This window comes from Ceratotherium simum, chromosome 9 (assembly GCF_057802395.1).
Source record: "Ceratotherium simum simum isolate JZ-2026a chromosome 9, ASM5780239v1, whole genome shotgun sequence".
Lineage (NCBI taxonomy): Eukaryota > Metazoa > Chordata > Mammalia > Perissodactyla > Rhinocerotidae > Ceratotherium > Ceratotherium simum.
The window spans coordinates 16,118,726-16,140,761 of NC_141908.1; the positions used below are offsets into that span (position 1 = coordinate 16,118,726).

General features: G+C 36.9%; 1 protein-coding gene and 1 long non-coding RNA gene across 6 annotated transcripts in view; one reads left to right on the top strand and one right to left on the bottom strand.

Annotated features, from left to right (window-relative positions):
• Positions 1 to 21,238, bottom strand: part of ACTR3 (actin related protein 3) — a 61,929-nt gene extending 40,691 nt beyond the window's left edge. The window contains exon 1 of the mRNA XM_004423884.3: positions 20,991 to 21,238. Coding sequence (XP_004423941.1) covers positions 20,991 to 21,034 — 44 coding nt within the window. The 5' untranslated portion in view covers positions 21,035 to 21,238. The remainder of the gene's footprint in view (positions 1 to 20,990) is intronic.
• LOC147916242 (uncharacterized) overlaps positions 20,329 to 22,036 on the top strand; it is a 50,403-nt gene continuing 48,695 nt past the window's right edge. For 3 of the 5 annotated variants that reach the window (XR_015553166.1, XR_015553170.1, XR_015553168.1), the window contains exon 1: positions 21,561 to 21,760. This is a non-coding gene — a long non-coding RNA (uncharacterized LOC147916242). Of the gene's footprint in view, positions 20,420 to 21,560; positions 21,761 to 22,036 lie in introns of those variants that run through there. The other 2 variants (XR_015553167.1, XR_015553169.1) reach the window with 1 other exon arrangement.

The window sequence follows — 22,036 nt, forward strand, 5'->3', positions numbered from 1 at the left end:
ACACCCTAAAAGTCTTCTGTCTGACCAACACTTAGTGAAAGGATTAATACTTAATTATTCCTTCTCTAATCCCTCCACTTTTATTCCCATTTGTCACCATAGCAGTTCAAGTCATCATACATAACAATATCCTAACAAAACGCCTGGCTTCCAATTCTATGACTCCTACAAAGGAGAAGAGAATAATCTCCCTAAAAATCACTGCCTAATTCAAAAATGAGCCTTCAAGTGAGGCTCTCTCTTGCCTACAAAATTAAGTACAGGGGTTGTCCCTGTGGCCGAGTAATTAAAGTTCCAAATGCTCTGCTTCAGCAGCTCAGGTTCGCAGATTCGGATCCCAGGAGCAGACTTACACCACTTGTCAGCCATGCTGTGGCAGCGAGCCACATACAAAATAGAGGAAGATTGGCACAGATGTTAGCTCAGGGCTAATCATCCTCAAGCAAAAAAAAGAGGAAGATTGGCAACTGATGTCAGCTCAGGTCAAATCTTCCTCAGGGAAAAAAAAAAAAAAAGATTGAGTACAAATTTGTTTCCATTTCTGTAAAATGATTCGTTGTAAATAGCTCCTAAAGTTCCTTTCAGACAAAAAAATTATGATTCTGATTCCTTCAGCTGAATATTAAAGTTCTCCATAATAAGCCCCAATTTAACTTTATAAGTGTCTCCCATCATTTGCTTCCATGAACCCAGCTCAAAGCACACTAGGCTTGCTACTCATTTTCCCCTACATGACTTGCACACTTCCCCTTCACATATTATCTGTGCTTATACCACACCCTCTCAAAAAGCTCTCACCACAACTTAGGACTTCTCCATAAAGTCTTTCCTGAAATTTTAACTATTAGTCATTCTTTCTTTCAATAAACTCTTTACCTCAACCACTCCTGAACATATATACAAGCCTATACTGTTATTCTCATCTGTGTAAATACCATCTCTGAAATACGATAGTAAGATATTTGAAGTAGAAACTATATTACAGTAGAAACTCTCTTAAGAAACCTTCATTTAACAAGTTCACCAGATTAATCAATACTGCATTCCTGGTCAAAATCAAATTCCCTGGTTTGAGCATATTCAGCAATAAATTACTTTCAAAACAAACACCAAAAGGAGGATCTAATGAACTTAATACAAAAGTCAATACATAATCAAAACAAGTATGCTCCTCTCCCAAACACAAAACTAACTACATATAACATATCAACTGTATGAATAAATCATAACATTTAATCATTTCTACTATATTTAAAACACCATAGCAAAATAATTTTCTAAATTTGGGGGGTCAACAGCCAAACATATTTTCTATATTCTACCACCTTGGATTTAAAATTTAAATAATATCCCAAAAGAACCAAACCATGTAAAGTCTGGACACACCGGATACAGACCACTAAATCATAGTATTTGATGATTATCAGAGAGGACAATATTTTCACCAATTTTCAAGAAATATGAAGAGAAATGTCCTAGTTTACTTAACTTTAAAAGTTGCTTAGCCTCTAAAAATTAATTTGGTTCCTGGGTCAAAGAAAAACGTTTGTGGTATAGAATACAATCTAAAAAATACAGAAAGTCATATCCTAAAATCTGGAAAAGACTTGCTGAGTTAGATTGAACCCTCAGAAAGTCACATTTTCTCTAGTGGAGAGACAACAAAGTGCTAGATGACAAAACAAGAATTTGACTCTTTAAAATCACTCTCTTATACCATTAGCAAACTTAAATTGTTTTTGAAAATACTCCAAAAAAATTCACAAGAGTCAAAGTTCAGAAAGGATATAAAAAATGTCTCAAGAATAAAAAAAATGAGAATAGGACTACAGAACTCTCAAACTTAAAAAACACATTTTAATGCTCATATATGAGCAGAGAAGGAAAGCACCTAAGTAGAAAGAGAAGGAGAGATGAGAGGAAACGAGTCTAGGAAGGAGATCTGAAGGAACTGTAGAGCTGAGTCTAAAAGGATGAGCTGGAATAGTAAGTATGTTTCCAATCCTTTACATATCAATGCACACAAAATATGGTACTATTCGAAGAGCATATTCAAATAAACTGGAGAGGATTTGGGTATAGCTATAAGAGGTTTGCTCGAACACTTCATTTAAATTTTCTTTATATAAGAAAAAGAAAATATAAATTATTAGGAAAGATATTAAATACTAAATTTGTTTAAAACTTCCAAATAAAAGCTTTTCAAATGTAAACTAGCTTCCACTAATCTAACTTAATTCTATCAGGTTTTACAGATGAAATGGCTAATTTGATTAAGACATTTTTACAATGAACTTCCCAAATTCCTGATAGTCGCCATAGAGAAGAAACTGTATAAGTAGATGGCAGAGGAATTTCTCTTACTTTTTCTCTAAAAGAAACTCCTTCCTCACAGTTAATTGGCATTTGATAACTTGAACCATTTAAATTATAATTTTTAAGGATATGATCACTTTAATCTAAAAGCTCTTGGTTTTCACTGACACATGCAAAGTTCAAATTTTTTGTAATAATGCAAATAGATTTCAAATCAATCAAACTTTTTCATATTAAGAATTTCTCTAAGCATACATACATGTTCCTCTCCTAGTTTTAATAATGTTCTTTAGAATTAAAACTAATACTGACTAAAGATCACAGCGAACCATTTTTAATTTTACTTTTCCAAAGTAAGTTTTCGTTTTGAATTCATAAATTCTGTCAGTGCATTTTAATTTATTTTTCCACAACCCTTGCAATTTCTATTAAGTTCTTTTGGGTGTTCAAAAGAGTCATTTATATAATTAAGCAATTTCAGAAGACAATACTTAATCAGATTATATAACAAATCTGCCAAGAAGCATTCACACCCAAAAATCTTTCTAAGTTGCCTTCAGCAAAAACTCTTCCTTCAGACAGTTAGTAGACACTTTGATAACATTTCCTCCCATTAAGCTTTTAAACATGAGATTAAACGGCTTAGATCTTTCCTATATTTGCCATTTGGATACCATCATTTAGTGTAGGATTCAGCATTAGAATAAACTTTCACATTTGCAAGCTATTTACCCACATCAATGTACAGATTCATGTAATTCCTAGAAAAATTCCAACAAATGTGTTTTGCAGAAATAGAAAAATCTATCCTAACATTCATATGGAATCTCAAGGGACCATCGATAGCCAAAACAATCTTGAAAAAGAACAAAGTTGGAAGTCTCACACTTCCTGATTTCAAAACTGACTAAAAAGCTGCAGTAACTGAAACGGTGTGGCATTGACATTCAGACTAATGAAATAGAAGAGAGCCCAGAAATAAACTCTCCCATATACATAAAACCAAAAAATGATTTTTTGACAAGGGTGCCATAACCATTCAAAATGGGGAAAGGATAGGCTTTTCAGCAAATGGTGCTGGGAAAACTGGACATCCACATGCAAATGAATTAAGTTGGAACTTTACCTTACACAACATACAAAATTTAACTCAAAATGGATCAAAGACCTACATTAAGAGCTAAAACTATAAAACTCAGAGGAAAACATAGGAGAAAAGCTTTATGACATTGGATTTGGCAATGATTTCCTGGATATAACACTAAAAGCACAGGCAACAACAAAAAAGTAGATAAATTTGACATCATCAAAATTAATAATTAGTGACACTAATTATTACAGACACTAACAGTGTCTTTTGCACAAAAGACACTATCAATAGAGTGTAAAGGCAATGGAATTGGAAGAAATACTTGCAAATCAGAAGGGGTTAATATGCATATAAAGAACTCCTGCAACTCAACAACAAAATAAACAACGAACCAATTAAAAAACAGGCCAAGCACTTGAGCAGACATTTCTCCAAAGAAGATATACAAAAGGCTAAGCACATGGAAAGGTGCCCAGCATCATCAATAATTAAGGAAATGCAAATCAAAACCAAAATGAAATACCACTTCACACCCATTAAGATGGCCATTACCAAAAAAACTCAGAAAATAACAAATGTTGGTGAGGATGTGCAGAAATTGGAACCCTTGCACATTACTGGTGGGAATGTAAAATAGTGCAGCTGCTGTGGAAAACAATATGGCAATTCCTCAAAAAATTAAACACAGAATTACCACATGATCCAGCAGCAAAGCTATTTTGGGTATATACCCAAAAGAATTGAAAGCAGGGACTTGAACAGATATTTGTACACCAATGTTCACAGCAACATTATGCATAATAGCCAAAAGGTGGAAGAAACTCAAGAGTCCACCGACAGATCAATGGATAAACAAATGTGGTATATACATACAACAGAATATTAGCCTTAAAAAGGAAGGAAATTCTAATACATGCTACAACATGGATGAATCTTGAAGACATCATGCTAAGTAAAATAAGCTAACTACAAAAAGTCAAATATTATATGATTCCACTTATAAGAGGTACATAGAATAATCAAATTCTAGAGACAGAAAGTAGGATGGCGGTTGCCAGGGATGGGGGTGGGGTGGAGGTTGTTACTGTTTTGTGAGTACAGAGTTTCAGTTTGGGAAGAGGAAAAAGTTCTGAAGATGGATGGTGATGATAGTTTCATAAGAATACGAATGTAACTAATGTCACTAAACTGTACACTTAAAAAAGGTTAAAATAGGGGGCCAGCCTGGTGGCATAGTGGTTAGGTTGGCGTGCTCCACCTTGGCGGCCCGGGGTTCAAAGGTTCAGATCCTGGGCGCAGACCTGCGTACCGCTCATCAGGCCACGCTGTGGCAGGCGTCCCACATATAAAATAGAGAAAGATGGGCACAGATGTTAGCCCAGCGCCAATCTCCCTCAACAAAAAGAGGAAGACTGGCAACAGATGTTAGCTCGGGGCTAATCTTCCTCACACACATAAAATAAATAAATAAAAAAGCTTAAAATAGTCAATTTTATGTTGCATGTATTTTAGCACAATAAAAAAAAAGCTATTCAAACTTGGTAGCCAAAAGAAAAATGACCAATACAGAAAAATGATCTACACTCAGAGACAGAGTTAATCGCCTTAAAACATAAAGGATACCTAGAAGGTGATGACAACAAGGGAAGGAAATAAAGATGAAAGGAGGGAAGAAAGGAAGAAGGAAAGGCAAAAGACATTAACCGTTCAAAGAAAAACAAACAGAAATGGCTATAAATAAAATGATGCTCTAGGGGGCTCGCCCTGTAGCCTAGTGGTTAAGTTCAGCGCGCTCCGCTTCAGCAGCCTGGGTTTGGTTCCCGGGCGCAAACCTATACCACTTATCTGTCAGTGGCCATGCTGTGGTGGCTCATGTACAAAATAGAGGAAGATTGGCTACAGATGTTAGCTCAGGGTGAATCTTCCTCAGAAAAAAAAGGGGAAGATTGGCATTGGATGTTAGCTGGGGGTAAATCTTCCTCAGCAAAAAAAAAAAAAAAAAGCTCTACTCCATGTGATTAAAAAAAAAGCAAATTAAAAGTACACTGAGGGGGGCCAGCCTGATTGCATAGTGGTTAAGTGCACGCGTTGCACTGCTGGCGGCCTGGGTTTGGATCTCGGGTGCACACCAATGCACTGCTTGTCAGCCCATGCTGTGGCGGCATCCCACATAAAATGGAGGAAGATCGGCATGGATGTTAGCTCAGGGCCAGTCTTCCTCAGCAAAAAGAGGAGGATTGGCATGGATGTTAGCTCAGGGCTTATCTTCCTCACAAAATAAAAGTACACTGGGGGCCAGCCCGGTGGCATAGTGGTTAAGTTCACGCACTCCACTTCCACGGCCCAGGGTTCGCGGGTTTGGATCCTGGCCACAGACCTACACACCGCTTATCAACCCATGCTGTGGCAGCGGTCCACATATAGAGTAGAGGAAGATGGGCATGGATGTTAGCCCAGAGCCAATCTTCCTCAGCAAAAAGAGGAGGATTGGCAACAGATGTTAGCTCAGGGCTAATCTTCCTCACCAAAAAAAAAAAAAAAAAAAGTACACTGAGGTAACTTTCACACATTCCTAGTTGGAACGCAAAATGATACAGCCAGTTTGGAAAACATTTAAACATTCACTTACCATATGATACTTCTAGGTATACACCTAAGAAAAATAAAAACATGTCCACACAAAGATGTGTACACATTTATTCACAACAGCATTATTTACAATGGCCCAAAACTGGATGCAAAACAAATATTCATCAACAAGAGAATGAATAAACAAGAGTGGTATATTCATACAAACCAAAATTACTCTACATATGAAAAATCAGGAAAATGTAACCCATTCTCCAAGGAAAAGACATTCAACAGAAGACAAAATGACCCAAATGTTGGAATTATCAGATAAAGACTTGAAAGCAGCTGTGACTAACACAATGAAGTGAAGAAAAACACACTTGTAACGACTAATAATATAGTAAATATCACCAGAAACTCTAAAACGAACAAATAGAAATTCTAAAACTGAAAAATACAATATCAGATATAAAAAATTCACTGGATGAGCTAAACAGCAGAATAGAGGTGACAGAGGAAATAATCAGTGAACTTGAAGGCAGATCACTAGAAATTATCCAATCTGAAAAGAGAGAGGGAAAAAAACTTTAAAAAGAGACACAAAGAGAAAAGAATAGAGCTTCAGAGACTTGGAGGACAATATGAAAAAGGTGACATATTCAAGTCCCAGAAGGAGAGAGAGAGTAGTAAAAATCTTTTCTGAAGGAATAATGACTGAAAACTTTCCCAATTTAGTGAAAGACAGAAGTTTATGGATTTAAGAGGCTCAAGAAAACCCAATGAGAATAAATACAAAGAAAACCATACCTAGGCACATCACAATGAAACTACTGAAAATCAAAGATAAAGGAAAAATCTTGAAAAGAACCAGAGAAAAATGACTCTGAAAATTAACAGGAAACAAAAATTCAAATTACTACCACCTTCTTATGAGAAACTACAGAGGCCAGAAGACAGTGTAACAGCATTTTTAAAGTCTGCAGGAGCAAAAATATCCTTTAACTATGAAAGTGAAATAAAGACATTTTTCAGATAAAAGAAAACTTATTGCCATCAAGCCTAAAAAAAGTTCTTCAGGCTGAGAGGAAATGATACCAGAGGGAAAGTGAGGTATTAAAGAAGAACATCAGAAATGGTAAACAGCTAGGTAAATGTAAAAGACTACTTTTTCCACCTAATTTTTTAACCTACTTATGACTATCTAAAGCAAAAATCCCATTATCTTGTGGGGTTATTATAATGTATGTAGATGTAATATCTATGACAACTATAGCATAAAAGGACAGCCAAGTAGGGAAGCCAGAAAGAGTTAATAGACCTACACAGATGCAGAGTTTCTACTCCTTGCACAGTTTTAAATTATTAACTCTAAGTAAACAATGAGGAGTAACTTTTCTTAAAGATATATACTGTAATCCCTAAAGCAATCACTAAAAGAATGCAAAGAGGTATAGTTAAAAAGCCAAAAAGAGGGCTAAGTGAGGCTGGCCCCGTTGCCAAGGGGTTAGGGTTCCACACCCTCCACTTCGGCAGCACAGGTTCTCAAGTTCGGATCCTAGGTGTGGACCTACTCCACTTGTCAGCCACGCTGTGGGGGCATCCCACATAAAAGTAGAGGAGCATTGGCATAGGTGTTAGCTGGGGGCGAATCTTCCTCAAAAAAAAAAAAAAAAAAAGTCAAAAGGTAAATTAAAATGGAATTCTAAAAAATATTCAAATAATTCAAAAAGCAGGAAAGAAGAAAGAAAAGAACAGAGAGAACAAATTTTTAAAAATAAATAAAAAACGCTAACCATAATTGATGAATCAAAGAAGAAATCACATGGGAAATTAGAAAATATTTCAAGTTGATTAACAATGAAAATAAATGCAGGATGCAGCTAAAGCAGTGCTTAGAGAGAAATTTACAACTTTAAGTGCTTATGTCAGGAAAAATAGAAAGGTCTAAAACAAATGACCTAATATTGCACTTAAGAAGCTAGAAAAAGGAAAGCAAAGAAAACCCAAAATAAATACAAGAAAGTAAATAGTAAGTACAAGAGCAGAAATAAAGTTAAAAGAAAACAAACAGAGAAAATTAACAAGCTAACATTTTAGCTGGTTCTTTGAAAAGATCAGCTAGGCTGATCAAAGGAAATAGTACAGAAATAGCCAATATAAGGAACTCATTACTAGTTATTTCTTCTTGGGCTGATGAAAATGTTCTAAAATTGATTATGGATATGGTTGCACAACCTTGAGAAAATACTAAAAATCACAATTATATACTTTAAAAGGGTAAATTTTACAGTATGTGAATTATATCTAAGGACTGTTTAAAATAGAATAAAATAAAATACTAGACAAACAATGCATAAATTTAACTTTTATCAATCTTCTGCTTAATGATTTACACAATCTACTGCCCATCAAATCAATTCCAAACCATTGTGCCCCATTTAAAACCCTTCTGAAGTAAGGCAGGATATAAATAAACAAATAAACTACTTGCTGTCCCACAGCTCCCAACAGAATAGCTCAATTCCAGGTAGGGCAATCTCCTAACTGATCCCTCCCTCAAATATTTCCAAACTCCTTCCTAACTTCTCTTCATCAATAAAATATTTACTAGGGATTATTAAATACTATGCATGAGGCCATAACTTGGAAAGACAGTGAACAAAAAAGACATCCTGCCATCAAAGAGCTTTCAATTTAGCTTACCTATCTTACATTGACCAAGTCTTCCTTCCCTTCCATCTATTATCCTATTTATGCTTTTCCAAGGATTTAATCAAGTTCAGCTTCTTCATAAACCATCCTCCATATACTACAGCCTTAATTAATCTCTCGAAACAAACACTCATGTGCCATCCTTAATTATTTCACATACATTAGTTTCACCTCTAGAACTAAACTTTAAGCCTCAGATATAAAATCATGCCATAGCTTTCTGTATATACTATAGTGTTCAGCATAGAACTGAAAACACTGTAACAGTGAAATAAGTAATTGATAACTTTCAATACTCTTATATAATAATTATAACGATAGCTGCCATTAATTGTTTATTTTGTTGTTGTTAGTACTGTCGATTCCAACTCCCAGCGACCCTGTGTACAGCAGAGCAGAACCCTGCCTGGTCTTTTTGTGCCATCCTCTCACCTCCCAGTGCTGTATCAGACAATGCTCCACTGCTATTCACTGGGTTTTCACGGCCAATGTTTTCAGGGAGTAGGTGGCCAGGTCCTTCTTCCTAATCCGTCTTAGTCTGGAAGTTCCTCTGAAACTTGTCCACCATAGATGACTCTGCTAGTATCTGAAATACCAGTGGCGTAGCTTTCAGCATCACAGCAACATGCAGTCACCACAATATGACAACAGACAGATGGGTGGTGTGGTTCCCCGATCAGAAATGAACCTGGCCTGTGGTGGTGAGAGCACACAATCTTAACCACTAGACCATCAGGGCTGGCTAATTGTTTATTATAGTCAATTATTTTGCTATGCACTTTATTATCTCTAATCGTTATCACAACCCTGCAAAATGGATGTTCTATCTTTGTTTACATTCGAGAAACTGCAGCTCAGAGAAGAAACCACTTCAAAGAAACAGTAAATCTAGATTTGAACTCCCCTATCTATCAGTCTCCAAAGTCAATGCTCTGCTGTACCGTATCCCTTAAGCATGAGTGGTTATATCCAAAATAAAACCAGAGAATGAACTAACAGTATAGTTTATCATGCTAGCTATGTGATCTTTGGCATATAATTTACACTTTCTGTATCACAGTTTCATCTGTAAAAGAGAGTAACAGTACCTACCTCATAAGGTTAGGTATCAAAGGAATTACTATATGTAAAGCAATTAGAACAGTGCTTGGCACATAGTACATACTATAACTGTTGGCTATTATTTTTATCATCATAAATCACCATAATCAAGTCCTCAAATATACTTCCTACTCTCATAAGCCTGGTTTATGTTAGATTATGGTTTCATACTATCTACAACATAAATACCAAAGTTAGTGTAGAATTCAAGGACTTCCAAACCTCCATAATCCAGCTCCAACATACCTTTTTTAATTTACTTCGACTCAAAAAGCACTTACTGAGCACCTACCATATATCAGACTCTTTCACTACTTTCCTGTACCATATCAAACATTTCACTACTTCTTTCTACCATATTAAACATCACTACTTCCTTGTAACATATCACACCTAACAAATCCAAATTCAACCTTTACTTTTCTTACCTCACTTTGTTTCCTTCCAGTTATCTCAGCTTATACACTAGTCTTATTTCTGCCAATCAGTACTTTACCCATCCTTAACGGCCTACTTCAGTTATTATCTCTACCAGGAAGCCTTTTTTCATTTTCCCTGGAAAATGTAAATTCTCCTTCACCTTTGATTTCAAAAAGTTTCATTTATACCTGCCAGAGCATTTACCATATTATCATAATTACTTGTGTACAAATAAGCTTCCTAAAAGCAGGCACCATTTCCTATTCATCTCTATATTCCCTACAACAAAAGTATCGCAAAAGTATCCATTTGCACAGATGATGCTTACTAACATTTACTGAAGACCAATTTCTTCAACTATAAACAAACTAGACGCATAAACTATTTCCTCCCTTCCTAGTTTTTTTATTTATATATATATCCCATTATCTTCTGAAAAAAAAAAAAAATGAGTGCAGCTCAAATTCTTTTAATTATAATTCTAGTTTACTACTCAAAAAAAAAAACAATCCTTAAAGAAATAGCCTGTCATATCACTGCATTATCAAGTATGTCCTACTTTTCCAAAATATTTTAATCCCGAAATTACTAGACTGTTATACCTCTGTTCTAATGAAAAATCCCATATTATTCATACCAACATCAATTATTCTTTAAAAAAAAAAAACTGCTCTTTCACTTGTTTAAGCACTGTGTGAAACTCACAAGAGTATTTGCACTTTTGGAAAATAATGTGTTATTTAAACTGATAGTAATGGATCAAGCAGTTATCAAAATGAAATTAGGAATTTAAGGCAACATACTTTCCCATCCCCATCTTTTCCCCTAGAGTGGACGCTCATTTTTGTCTGCCAGAATCAAATCCCTATTCCTGTTCTAAGAGTCCTACCAATGATTAAGTCTTGGCAGGAGGCAAAATTCCACATCCCTTTATAGAAAGAGGGAACTAACACTGACCCATCGCACTCCGGTGAACTACTATACATCACATGATCTATGTCTAGCCAATTTGAGCTTAGGTCAGAACTTTGAATCTTGACTGAATAACTACAAGATGAAGAGGTGGTTTAGAATTCATATCGCAGTGTCTAGATGCAGCATCCTGCAGACTTCCGCAGCACAACTTTAGTGACAGACTCTTGCTACCTGGCCTCCCTTTTTCTCTGCTTTTCTCAGCCTGGTTCTCCAGCCTTCCTGTCAATTTTGTGATCTACACCATATGCATTCGATAAGTCCTTTTTTTGCTTATATTAGCTAGAATTATTTGTTGTTTGCATCCAAGATTTCTCACTGATATAGCCGCAAGTTACATTTCTCTCATTTCTGCTTCTCACAGAGTCTTTCTACCAATTTTAAATCTTATTGCACTTTTTTAAAAAAATCAAAGTTTTGGTTTTTGGGGTTTTTTGTTTTTTGTTTTTTTGTGAAGAAGATTCACCCTGAGCTAACATCTGTGCCAGTTTTGATGAGGATTCGAAGAGATCCGAACCGGAGAACCCTGAGCCACCAAAGCGGAGCACACAAACTCAACCACTAAGCCACCAGGCCAGCCCCTTGTTTTGTTTTTTAAATAACTTTCCTGACAGTAAAACAACTTGAAACAAGCAAGGCAGGTCCCTTTGAAAGGCATTTTGGAAGCAATAAATTCTCAACTAGTCTTACACAAATAACAAATTAACCAAGGAAAGACAGGAAAAAAGCCCAAGAAAGTCTCTTTCCTTTGCTCTGTTACTTCTACCTTTTTAGATTATTATGAAGCAAAATTTAAAAAATAAAACTTTCAAACAGAAAATATACAAGCTTTTACTAACACTCTGCGTGCTTTTTAGATAAAATGCATCCAAATTCATCATATACTCCAGAAATAATCTCCTTAATTCTATTTTAGAAAAAAAGAAAATCTACTTTCTGGTAACCCATGTGTTTCCCTTAATCTATCTATTCATTATTTTCAGAGTCAAATACCAAACATTAAGTCCTCTGAGTTTAATTTAAAAACTTCTTTTTTATAGTATTATATTCTTAAGTTCTTATTCTTAACTTCAAGTGTTTCATTTCTTTGTTTTATGCAGTCATTAATGAGAAATGCCTTTTCTCGTGCATCAATTATTCATTTTCAAATTGCAGCTTCAGAAATATGTATATCTTCATTTTGAAGTTATATGTAATTAAGCATCATTTCCTTAATTGAGCTGCCCTGAATTAATCAGCAGTTGTCAGCTTTATCATGTTAGATACAATATATGTCCTTGTAATATTCAAATAGCTAATAAATAATTCAATGTCATTTAACTTGCATGTGTTTCAGGTTAATCAACTCAATGAATTGATCACTAAGACCTCCCTATGTATTTCATATTTGTACTAAAAACTAGCCATTTTAAAAATAGAGACCTTTTGTTAACATGTATGTTTAAATTTGAACACTTGAAAAACTGGGTTAACAATTTAAGTACCCTTGTTGATATATCCTAACTGGGGGCATTAGAGCAGTGGGCTCTTGAATTACACTGTCTCAGGGCTCAAATTCTAGATCTACTAACTTAACTGTATCCACTATTTATTTGATCAAGTTACTTAAGCTCTCTATACCTCAGTTTCCTCATCTTTAAAAGGCTGATTATATAATAGTACCTATTTCATAGTGTTTCTGAAAAGGTTATAAATAATTATCTCAAAAACAAAACTCTTAAAGCACCTTGAAATGGCTGATTTGTACACATCCCATGTAATAAGTCTTTAAAATTCAAAAACTAAAATAAATATATCTAAGATTTAAATCCCTGAAACAATAAAAAAGCATATTTCTTTAAAAAGAGCATTCATTTTATGAGAATGGTTTTTGAACTTGGTTTAAAATGTTATGTTGGAGAACATAAAATTACAGTTTTTCATTTGTGCCATATAGTATGTGTTGTATTACAACAGAAACACTGAAGAATTCTGATGCATGTGTTGCACCAGGCCTCAACCAAAACTACTTTAACTACAAATAACACACATTATTTCAACTACTAAGAAGAAATTTCAACTACTCTAACTCATAAACGTGAACTCTTAAGAAAACTTAAGAGAATTCAACAATGCTATCAATTAATAACTAGGAACACTCCTGAAAGACATCTCTCAACTCTGGACTCCTGTTTCATTAGTAAGTAAAGAGTGGATTAAATTATTTCTCAAAGTCTTTTTCAACTCCATAATTCTATGAGTCACCAGGCATGTCCCTTAATTCACTAAAGTAAGTTTCACAAATACGCATTAAATGCTATTTTTGTAGCCTCAAAGTAACTGAATTTTAAAAATGCTTATAGCAGAAGAAAAGCTCACTTATACTGAGCTCTAAAATGTTAAGTAAGCAAATACTTGTGTTTTATCATAGACCAATACTAAAAACAGTTTATATTTCTACAGTTTCAAAACCAACCCTAAACTGTAAGGTATTCTGAACCCTAATTTCCCCTTTTAAGACTTTCATTCTCCTTGTAAGCAACCTTTCATTCATACTAAATACTGTAACTGAAAAAGACTTAAAGACACCCTTCTCAAAAGTATTGCCCTTTCCCAAAGGGCAAGAAGCCTTAAAGGAGAAAATGTTTAAAGGCAGAATGTTCGGCATCAGAACAGATGAAGAAAATATCCTTTTGGGGTGTGTGTTAAGGCTAAGGAGGAGAGGAGGAGGAGAAGGGAAAAAGAATATATATGACCACACAAATCCAAGGCTGTTCCTTTCCTGGTTGCAAAGAGTATGTAAGAATGACGAGTTTAAATCAACAGTTTGGGAAGGTTTTGAAAAAAATTTTGAAAGAAAATTATTAAAATTCCACAAAATGGTCCTTTGGAAAAATTAGGACATTATTTATCTTTTTATTCTAGTTTAAATCAATTATGTAGGTATCTTTTATATATTTTATAATATAAAGGCCCACATAAAGATATAAAACCACCAGCACATGAAATAATAGTAATCACTATCCTATCTTGAAGACCCAAATTTAAAGCATTAATGCAGTAACTCACTTTATCTTGCACTGTTACTTAATAATTCATGAATTTATAAGTGCTTGATAAGCTATAAAGCATGTTAATGTAGTGTTATTATTACTTAACTGCTTTGCTCTTGCCTCTTTATGCCACAGATCGGTAGTATCATAAAAGAAGCTACAAGTTCCAATAGAATTACAAGTAAGCATTCAAATACCTTTATTATAGGGGAATTTTGTTTCAGAAAAGATACTGCTTGAAGCTACATTTTAACCATTCTACACTTCTGCCCCTAGTCCAACCATTTAGTTGTTTCCATGTGTTGGAGGGGAGGAGGAGCATGCTGGACAAGGAGAAACACTGTGGAGGGAAATTTAGCCCTACCTTGAGCTAAACTCTCCTCCTAAAGATTTTCTCTTAAAAAGTGGGATGAGATAGGAGATTGGCTGTCAGCATAGCTGATGACTCACCACTTCAAGCCACGTGTGCTCACTTATTCTTCTCAATGTGATGCTCAAGAAGCCAGATCACACATCCAAGATTTTTTAAAGAAGGAACATTAACATTCAGTCTTTTTGTTTTCTCTTTAAATTGTGATTTTATTAGCTTCAATTTATAAATTATAATGATGACTACCAAATCTCCACCTTTATTCCTAAAGTTCCTATATTTTTAACTTCCTCTAGAACATTTCCAATCATGGATCAGGCTTCCACATTCAATAACAAATTCCAATTTTACTCAGCTTCTTAAAACCAGCTCCCTTATTGTCCCACTCAAACTCACAATCTTGAAATCTTCATTGATGCCTATTTACAATCCACTAGAATCAACTGCCAAGTCTTAACTATACCTCCATCTCTCAAATTAGCAAAAACATTTTGACCGTGCAAAGAATTGTGGGGGGCAAGGCACTGCAGGAGATAAGACACTGTGTTCCTTTCCTTAAGAACTTCAATTCAATAAAAAAAGGGAGCTAACTGATAACTGTAATAATTACAATGTATTGAGTTCTTACTATGTGCCAAGCACTGTGTTGAACCATTTTCACGCATTATCTGAAAACATAAACAAGACACTCATAAGGTAGATACTATGATCTCCAAATTACAGATGGAAAAAATAAGACCAGCAGAGTTTGAAGTGTACGAGGTCATCCGTACAGCTAGTAAATGGCAAACCTTGAATTCAACTACAGCTCTGATTATAAAGCCCTTGCTAACCATAAACAAACAATACAAAACAATGTAATTGCCAGAAGAAAGGTACAAACAAAACAAAAGAAGCAACCTTTCCCAAATTTCTCTCTTCTGCTCCATTCCCACTGCCAATACCCTATTTCAGAATTTCTGCTGAAGATGCTGAGAGGGCTGCTTAATCATCTAGGAAGCCATTTAAATGAATATTCCTAGGTCCAACCCTTGAGATTCTGAGCACTGGGTATGGAGTGTTTCTGATGCAGTTTTTTTAAACCACATCCCTAATTCTTGTTCATTCATTCACTCAACAAAGATTTGAGTTTCTAATATGCGCCAGGCCCCATAACTTCATCCCAAATACCTCTTTTACATTTGATCCTACTCCAATTACGGTCTGCAAATATTCTAAAAGCCCGATTTTCAACATTTCACTCCTCTACTAGAGGATTTTTATTCTCTATCAAGTAAAATTATTTTGAATCAAAGCTTTGCTGACATATAATGAACACCTGGTACATAGTAAGTGCTCAATAAATATCAGTTTCTTTTCACATTACATAATCTAGATCCGCATTATGTTATTACCTAGTCCTCAATTCATAAGTTAGGAGAGCGGTGCAACATAAGAAATAGCAGCTACCCTCCCCTTTCTGCTGTACATGCTCTGCCTTCCCCTGCATCCATCCAAATCCTTAAAAGGAGAGAGAGCTCATATCCTACCTTCACTAAAACTTCCTCAACTCTTCCTGACCATAATAATCTCTTTCTTTCCTTACAACCTACAGAACAGCTATATACTGTAGGAAAAGCGCGTATCTTAACATTTGATCAAATGCAGTCATCTACTATCCTAATTTTTTTAATGATTTTTAGCTCTTGTCTCATTAAGATTTTTGAGAGCAGATTGTATTATACATTTTCATTATAATTCCAAGAGAGCACTTGGCCTGCTGCTAAGTATATGGCAAGCCTTAAATTACTAACACTGCTTTCTGCCTTTATAACATCATATATGAATTCTCTCAAAAATATCTAAATGATTCAAAATTGTCAAAGGCTCATCCTCTATGTAAGACTACTTATTATATAGCATAGTGGCTTTACCATACTTATTTGCTACAATACCTTGGGCAGGTAGCTTAACTTTTCTAAACTTAAATTTTCCTGTCTATAACATGCAGATAATACTTCTCAGGCTGATGTGAAAAGTAAATGAAATATTACAAAGCATTTAGCATAGAGCCTGAGACATAATTCTTGACAAATGTTAGCTGTTAGTATTTCCTAATAAATACTAGACAGTAAATTTTTTCTAAAGACTAAATTTAAGCAAAGTGATAAGGAAATAAGGCTAGGAATTCACATATCCAGAAAAAAAATCTAAATCAAGTCAGAAAGATCTGCATAGAAAGGTTTCTCTAATTAATTAAATTAAATGCATAAGGCTAGAATTTCTTTAATAAGATTACTTTAAAGAAGAATAGTTTACTAACAAATAGTTTACTAATAAAATAATAGTTTACTAATAAAATAGTATAGTTTACTAAAATAATAGTTTAATAAAATAATAGTTGACTAATAAAAATAAAGCAACATCCATAGTTCTGAAAAAGGGCTCAGGATTCCCCATGGTGTAATAGAGAGAACAGTGTTCCTGTATTTAGAAAAACTTAAGTCCAAATAGCAACTCTCGTCATCCGCTAACTACATGACATTAAAAAAGTAATTTAAATTCTCTAATCCTGTTTTCTCATTTATAAAACGAGGTAAAAACAGCCGTCACAAGATCAAATAAGATAACGTAAATAAAAAGCCTGGCCAGCAGGTCCTCCACTAGCGGAGCTTTCCCTTCTATGCTTGAAAATAAAATTTCTGAATTGTGTTTTACAATAAGGCTGGGAAGTTATTAGATAAAATATACAGGTAATCCAAAGCCAATATTTCAACACAAAATTGGCAGGCAGGAAAACAGATTGGCAGGAAAGGAAAGGAGAGAGAGATTTCAGGTAAGTCGAGGAATTGGACTCCTCAATAGGACCATGTCTGTTATACTTACTTCAAACGGTAGGCAAAGCATGACCCATGAAGGAATAAGAATTTTAATGAAAGTTTTTTGGTAACAAGTTACTGTGAATGTTTCTGCCCTTGGAGATGGCTAGAAAAAGAGCACTATTATTAAATACTATGTATAGAGTTCAAGTAAGACACACGAACTTCCCCCTTACCTTTTCCCCCACTTACTCAGCTCTTCCCCACTGCTCTCAAACAAGATCATCCTATCTGTACTAATTGCTAGAATGTAGCCACAAGATGAATAAAATAAGTTCCTCATCCACTGACTCCAACAAAACATTTACGCTTACATTTTAAGACTGCCAAGAAATTTAAGTCAACTGGAGAAATTCCTTAATTTATTCTAGATCTGAATAAATCCAAGAATTCTACAATAAGGCTCTATTAACCTCTGCTAACATAACCGAGAATAATTTACCAATGCAGTACTTATCAGGAAAAAAAGACATAAAGAGAAAAAGGACATTTCACAATGCAAAGCTCTGTAACCAAGCTACAACATAATAAAAGTACATAAGGAGTTCCTTTATTTGGCCTGAATGTTGAAGAAATTTGAGTGAAAACATGCAAAAAATAACAGGATAATCTTAACTTTACAAGTGTTACAATGTTTTAAGAAAAGCTTTTGTCAAAAACCCTTTTCCTCGCCACTGGTAGCGGGTTTGAGTTCGAATTTAGTTCATAAGCAACCAGCTCTACCAATGAGAATTTGTGTCCAAATTTTATTCTACAGTACAATTCCAATACAGAACAAAAAAGTGTGTAGATATGGTATCAATATGAAAGAAGTATTTCTTTCTAAATTCTTTTCAAAAGGAATTTTTTTTAAATGATCTGAGCTTAGGTGATTCTTTATCTTATGTTGAGATAAAGGATCTTTGCTGGAGGATCTCTAATTTTAGGTTTTGTGATTAAGCATCACGTTTCCTAACTCTTACAGCTTTTCTTATCTAAGACCAACAAGTTTCACAGATGGCTACTTTCTTCAGTCACCTTTGCCTAACTTACAACGAAATGGAATAAGCAACCTGATTCAGGTTATAATTTTTCACTTACATTAAGTGGGTAATTGTAATTAGAGACCTAAGAGATGAATACATTCTCTAAAGCACAAAGGAACACAAATTATAGGCACAGTTTGCATATGGGGACCACAGTATTCTGGAACATAAAACTCCCTATTGAGGCCTTATTTAGAGATGCTTATCGAAGGCCAAATTTCAATCAGCTACCCTCTGTGTGCCAATGAAGCTGAAGGTGTAACTTGCCAGGAGTGGCATTAATAGGCAACAGGAAAGACCAAAAAACCTTTCGAAGACCAAAATAAATGGATCTCTAAAGGTGGAATTTCAGATTGCAAAAGATGGTAAAAGTGAGGGGGGCAACGGGGAATTCTAACCAGTTCCGTTCAAATCATAGTAAGTGTCCAGTTAACAACCTCTCTTTGTGAAATAAAACTAATGTAAAATGTAATAACTGAAATATTACAACAAAAATATAGACTGAATTAAAACAAAAATATAGACCTAATAGACTGAACCCCTCTCCCCACACCTTCTGGTCACTCAGCGTTTGTTTTAAATTCAAGGTTACCTTGTTCTTTAAGGACAGTTAACCTCAATGAACCGCCTAGTATACTAACTCAAAAATAACCAAAACTGTATTTCAAAACAGGAAAAATGAAGAGAGAAAGAGTAACATCCTGCTTAAGATGTTACTATGTTATTTATTAGAGTGACAATTATATACACTAATTTTATTGACAACCCAATAACTTCTAAAGCATACAATGTTAATTATGTAGCAGTATTTTTCACTTTAACAAAACACACCTGAAAATTCCTTCTCAAGCCAAATGTAATTTTAAAACTGACCCTAAACATAAAACTAAGACTAAGAAAGGAGAAAAAAAAAAAAAACCAGTTCAGAGAAATGAGACTGGATTAAGAAAAAAATAACTTTAACAAGCTGTCCATCAAAAAACATACATAAAAGTTCCAAGGCTAAACTAGGCTGGTGTCTCCTAAGGTAAAATATTAATAAATCAGTTGTTTCCCTATGCAGGGCTAGGATTTTAGAAACTGCCACACCAGCATAAAGTCATGAGAATGAAGATTAGAGAAATTTCACAGAGAGCAAATAGAGTGAGGAGCATACCATCCTTTAAGTAGCAATAGTTTGCTGAATAAGAGGGGAAAAAAATGGCTGGCAATTCACCTCTCACAATCACCACCCCCCCCCCAAAAAAATTGGAGTACTTTGGAATTAGAGATGTAATAATACATCAGCACAGGGCACACGCACACGCAAAAAAAAAAAAACACTTCCAATGTTGTAACATAAAGCAGTCATTCTACATCAAAATATAGACAGTATTTTCTACGTAAGTACAAAGTGTGCTATAACTCCCCAAAATGCCTATTAATACAAAAGGAAAGACCAGTTGAACGCCATTCTGTATTTTCGTAAACTACACTATAGATCTATACAACTGCTCGAAAAGCAAGCACATCCCTTTACAACTCTATACCTTCCTTCTCGCTTTAAGATACCGTCCCAGAATGAACACGTACAACCTAAATTAGTTTATTTTCCCGGGTGCTTCCCTCCCTCCCTCCCCGTGGAACACAAATAAATATTTTTAACTTCACATAAATTGATACCGAGCACCAGTAACTCAGTCTATTTGAAATCTCCTTAATTTTGAAAGTTCTAATAAGAAGTGTTCAGGTTGGAAACGAAAAACTACCTTATAAGGGTATAAAAGACTGGAGGCAGGAAGCGGCTTTGACAAAACTAAGGAAGTTGCAGCGCGCTTGCTCACTGGGGGACTTTTTTGAGGCAGGAGAAGTAACACATGACATCTTCCTCTCTCAAATTAAAATGTGACTCGGTTCACCGGTAAAAACGCAGTGGGAGATGGAAAAGACCGGGAGTCGAAAAGGAAGAGGAGGTGGGTGGTCAACTGAAAGCCCCGATTTAGGTTCCCATTTTCAGAGTCCGAGTCTTCCCTATCCCCACCCACACCCTGGGCAGAGTGTTGTCACAGCAATCTTGCAAAACCTACAAGGAGAAGAGAGCTTCCTTCTCTTTTCTCGCTCCTCTGCCAGGCCGGTCCCCGCGCTCGATCCCCCCGGTCCCCAAACCCACGGGCAGGAAGGGGCGCGGAGCAAAAGGAGAGCCGGGTGCGCCGGGCTCGGCAACCACCCCTCGCGCGACCGTCCCCGCATCTCCCTGGGCGGCGCTGCCCACCGCGGTGGAGGAAGGGCCGGCAGGGGTCGGGGGAGAAAGCCGTCCCCAGGGGGTTTCTCAGCCCCGCGCCCCCGCCCCGGTGCCAGAGGGTGAAGCGAGGGGACAAGAGAGGCCCCGGCTCCGGGCCCCACCCCTCGCAGCCCGGCGGGGTTAGGAATGACACCGCCGGCGGCGGCACCTTGCCGCACCATTCATCTCCCGGCCTCTTCCCTCCCCCGCCATTTTCCTACCTCCGCCTCAGTTTCCCCACCCCCGCCCGTCGGCCCCCATACCCCGTGCCACAGTCCACCACACAGGCCGGCAGCCGTCCCGCCATCTTCCTCCTCGCCTGCTGTTGCCGCTGCCGCCGTCTGCTCCGTGCTGCTTGCGGCCAGGGATTGGCGGCGGGAGGCAGGAGCTATCTGACCATCCACAGCCGGGCCGCCCTCTCCGTCCGCGGGGGGAGCCGGGAAGCCGAAGCAGTAGCGAGAAAGCAGCAGGCTCGGTCAGCGGCTACCACTTCCGCAACCCAGGCGGGCAGGCAGTCCCCGCCCTGCCCCGCCGCGGCCTCCTCCCCTTCTGTCTCCCCTCCTCCTCACTCCTGCCCCCACCCTACAACTTCTTCCCCTCACGCCGCCTTTCCCAGGGAAGCCAAGATGGCCGCCGGTGCAGACGCCCCGGCCAGACCAGACCCGGGCCGCGAGCGCTCCCACTTCCGCCTCCGAGCGGGAGGGGCGAGGGAGCATGCGCAATGAGGTGCGGCCGGCGGCCGCCGCTCCCATCCCGACGTTAATGAAATCCGCTTCGGGTTTTTCCAGAGGGTAGGGGCGGGGCAGTCAGCCCGAGCCTCCAATTCTCCTTTTGAAGCTGCACAGGGTTTTTAGTTTCAATTACTTCTGTGCTAGGTTGAGGGAGGAATGGAACCGCGTCCTGCAGCCATGAATATCTTCTCCAGTGCCCAGGGGAAAACGGCCTAATTGAAAACGTTGTCAGCGGCTCACAACCGTTCTTATAACCTGAGTGGCTGCTTTTCTGGGTGGAAAAGAGCGATATCACACCGAGGGTGAGCAGTCGGGGAACGGACGGACAAAGGCTTGCGCTGGGGCTCTTCTGTCTTTGTGCCGAGGTTTTTTTCAGTTACACTTGTACGTTGTTACAACGTTGCACATTATAAGTGTTACAACGTTGTTTAGATTGTAGGCCCCGCAGAGGGCAGGCCTGTGCCCACAAGGAAGGCAAACCTGGGAATATATTCTACGTAATATAGTCTACACAAATAAGCCTTTATTCAAGGCTTTTGGATGATGGCAAAGATTTCCCTCTGGAGTAGTTTAAGATT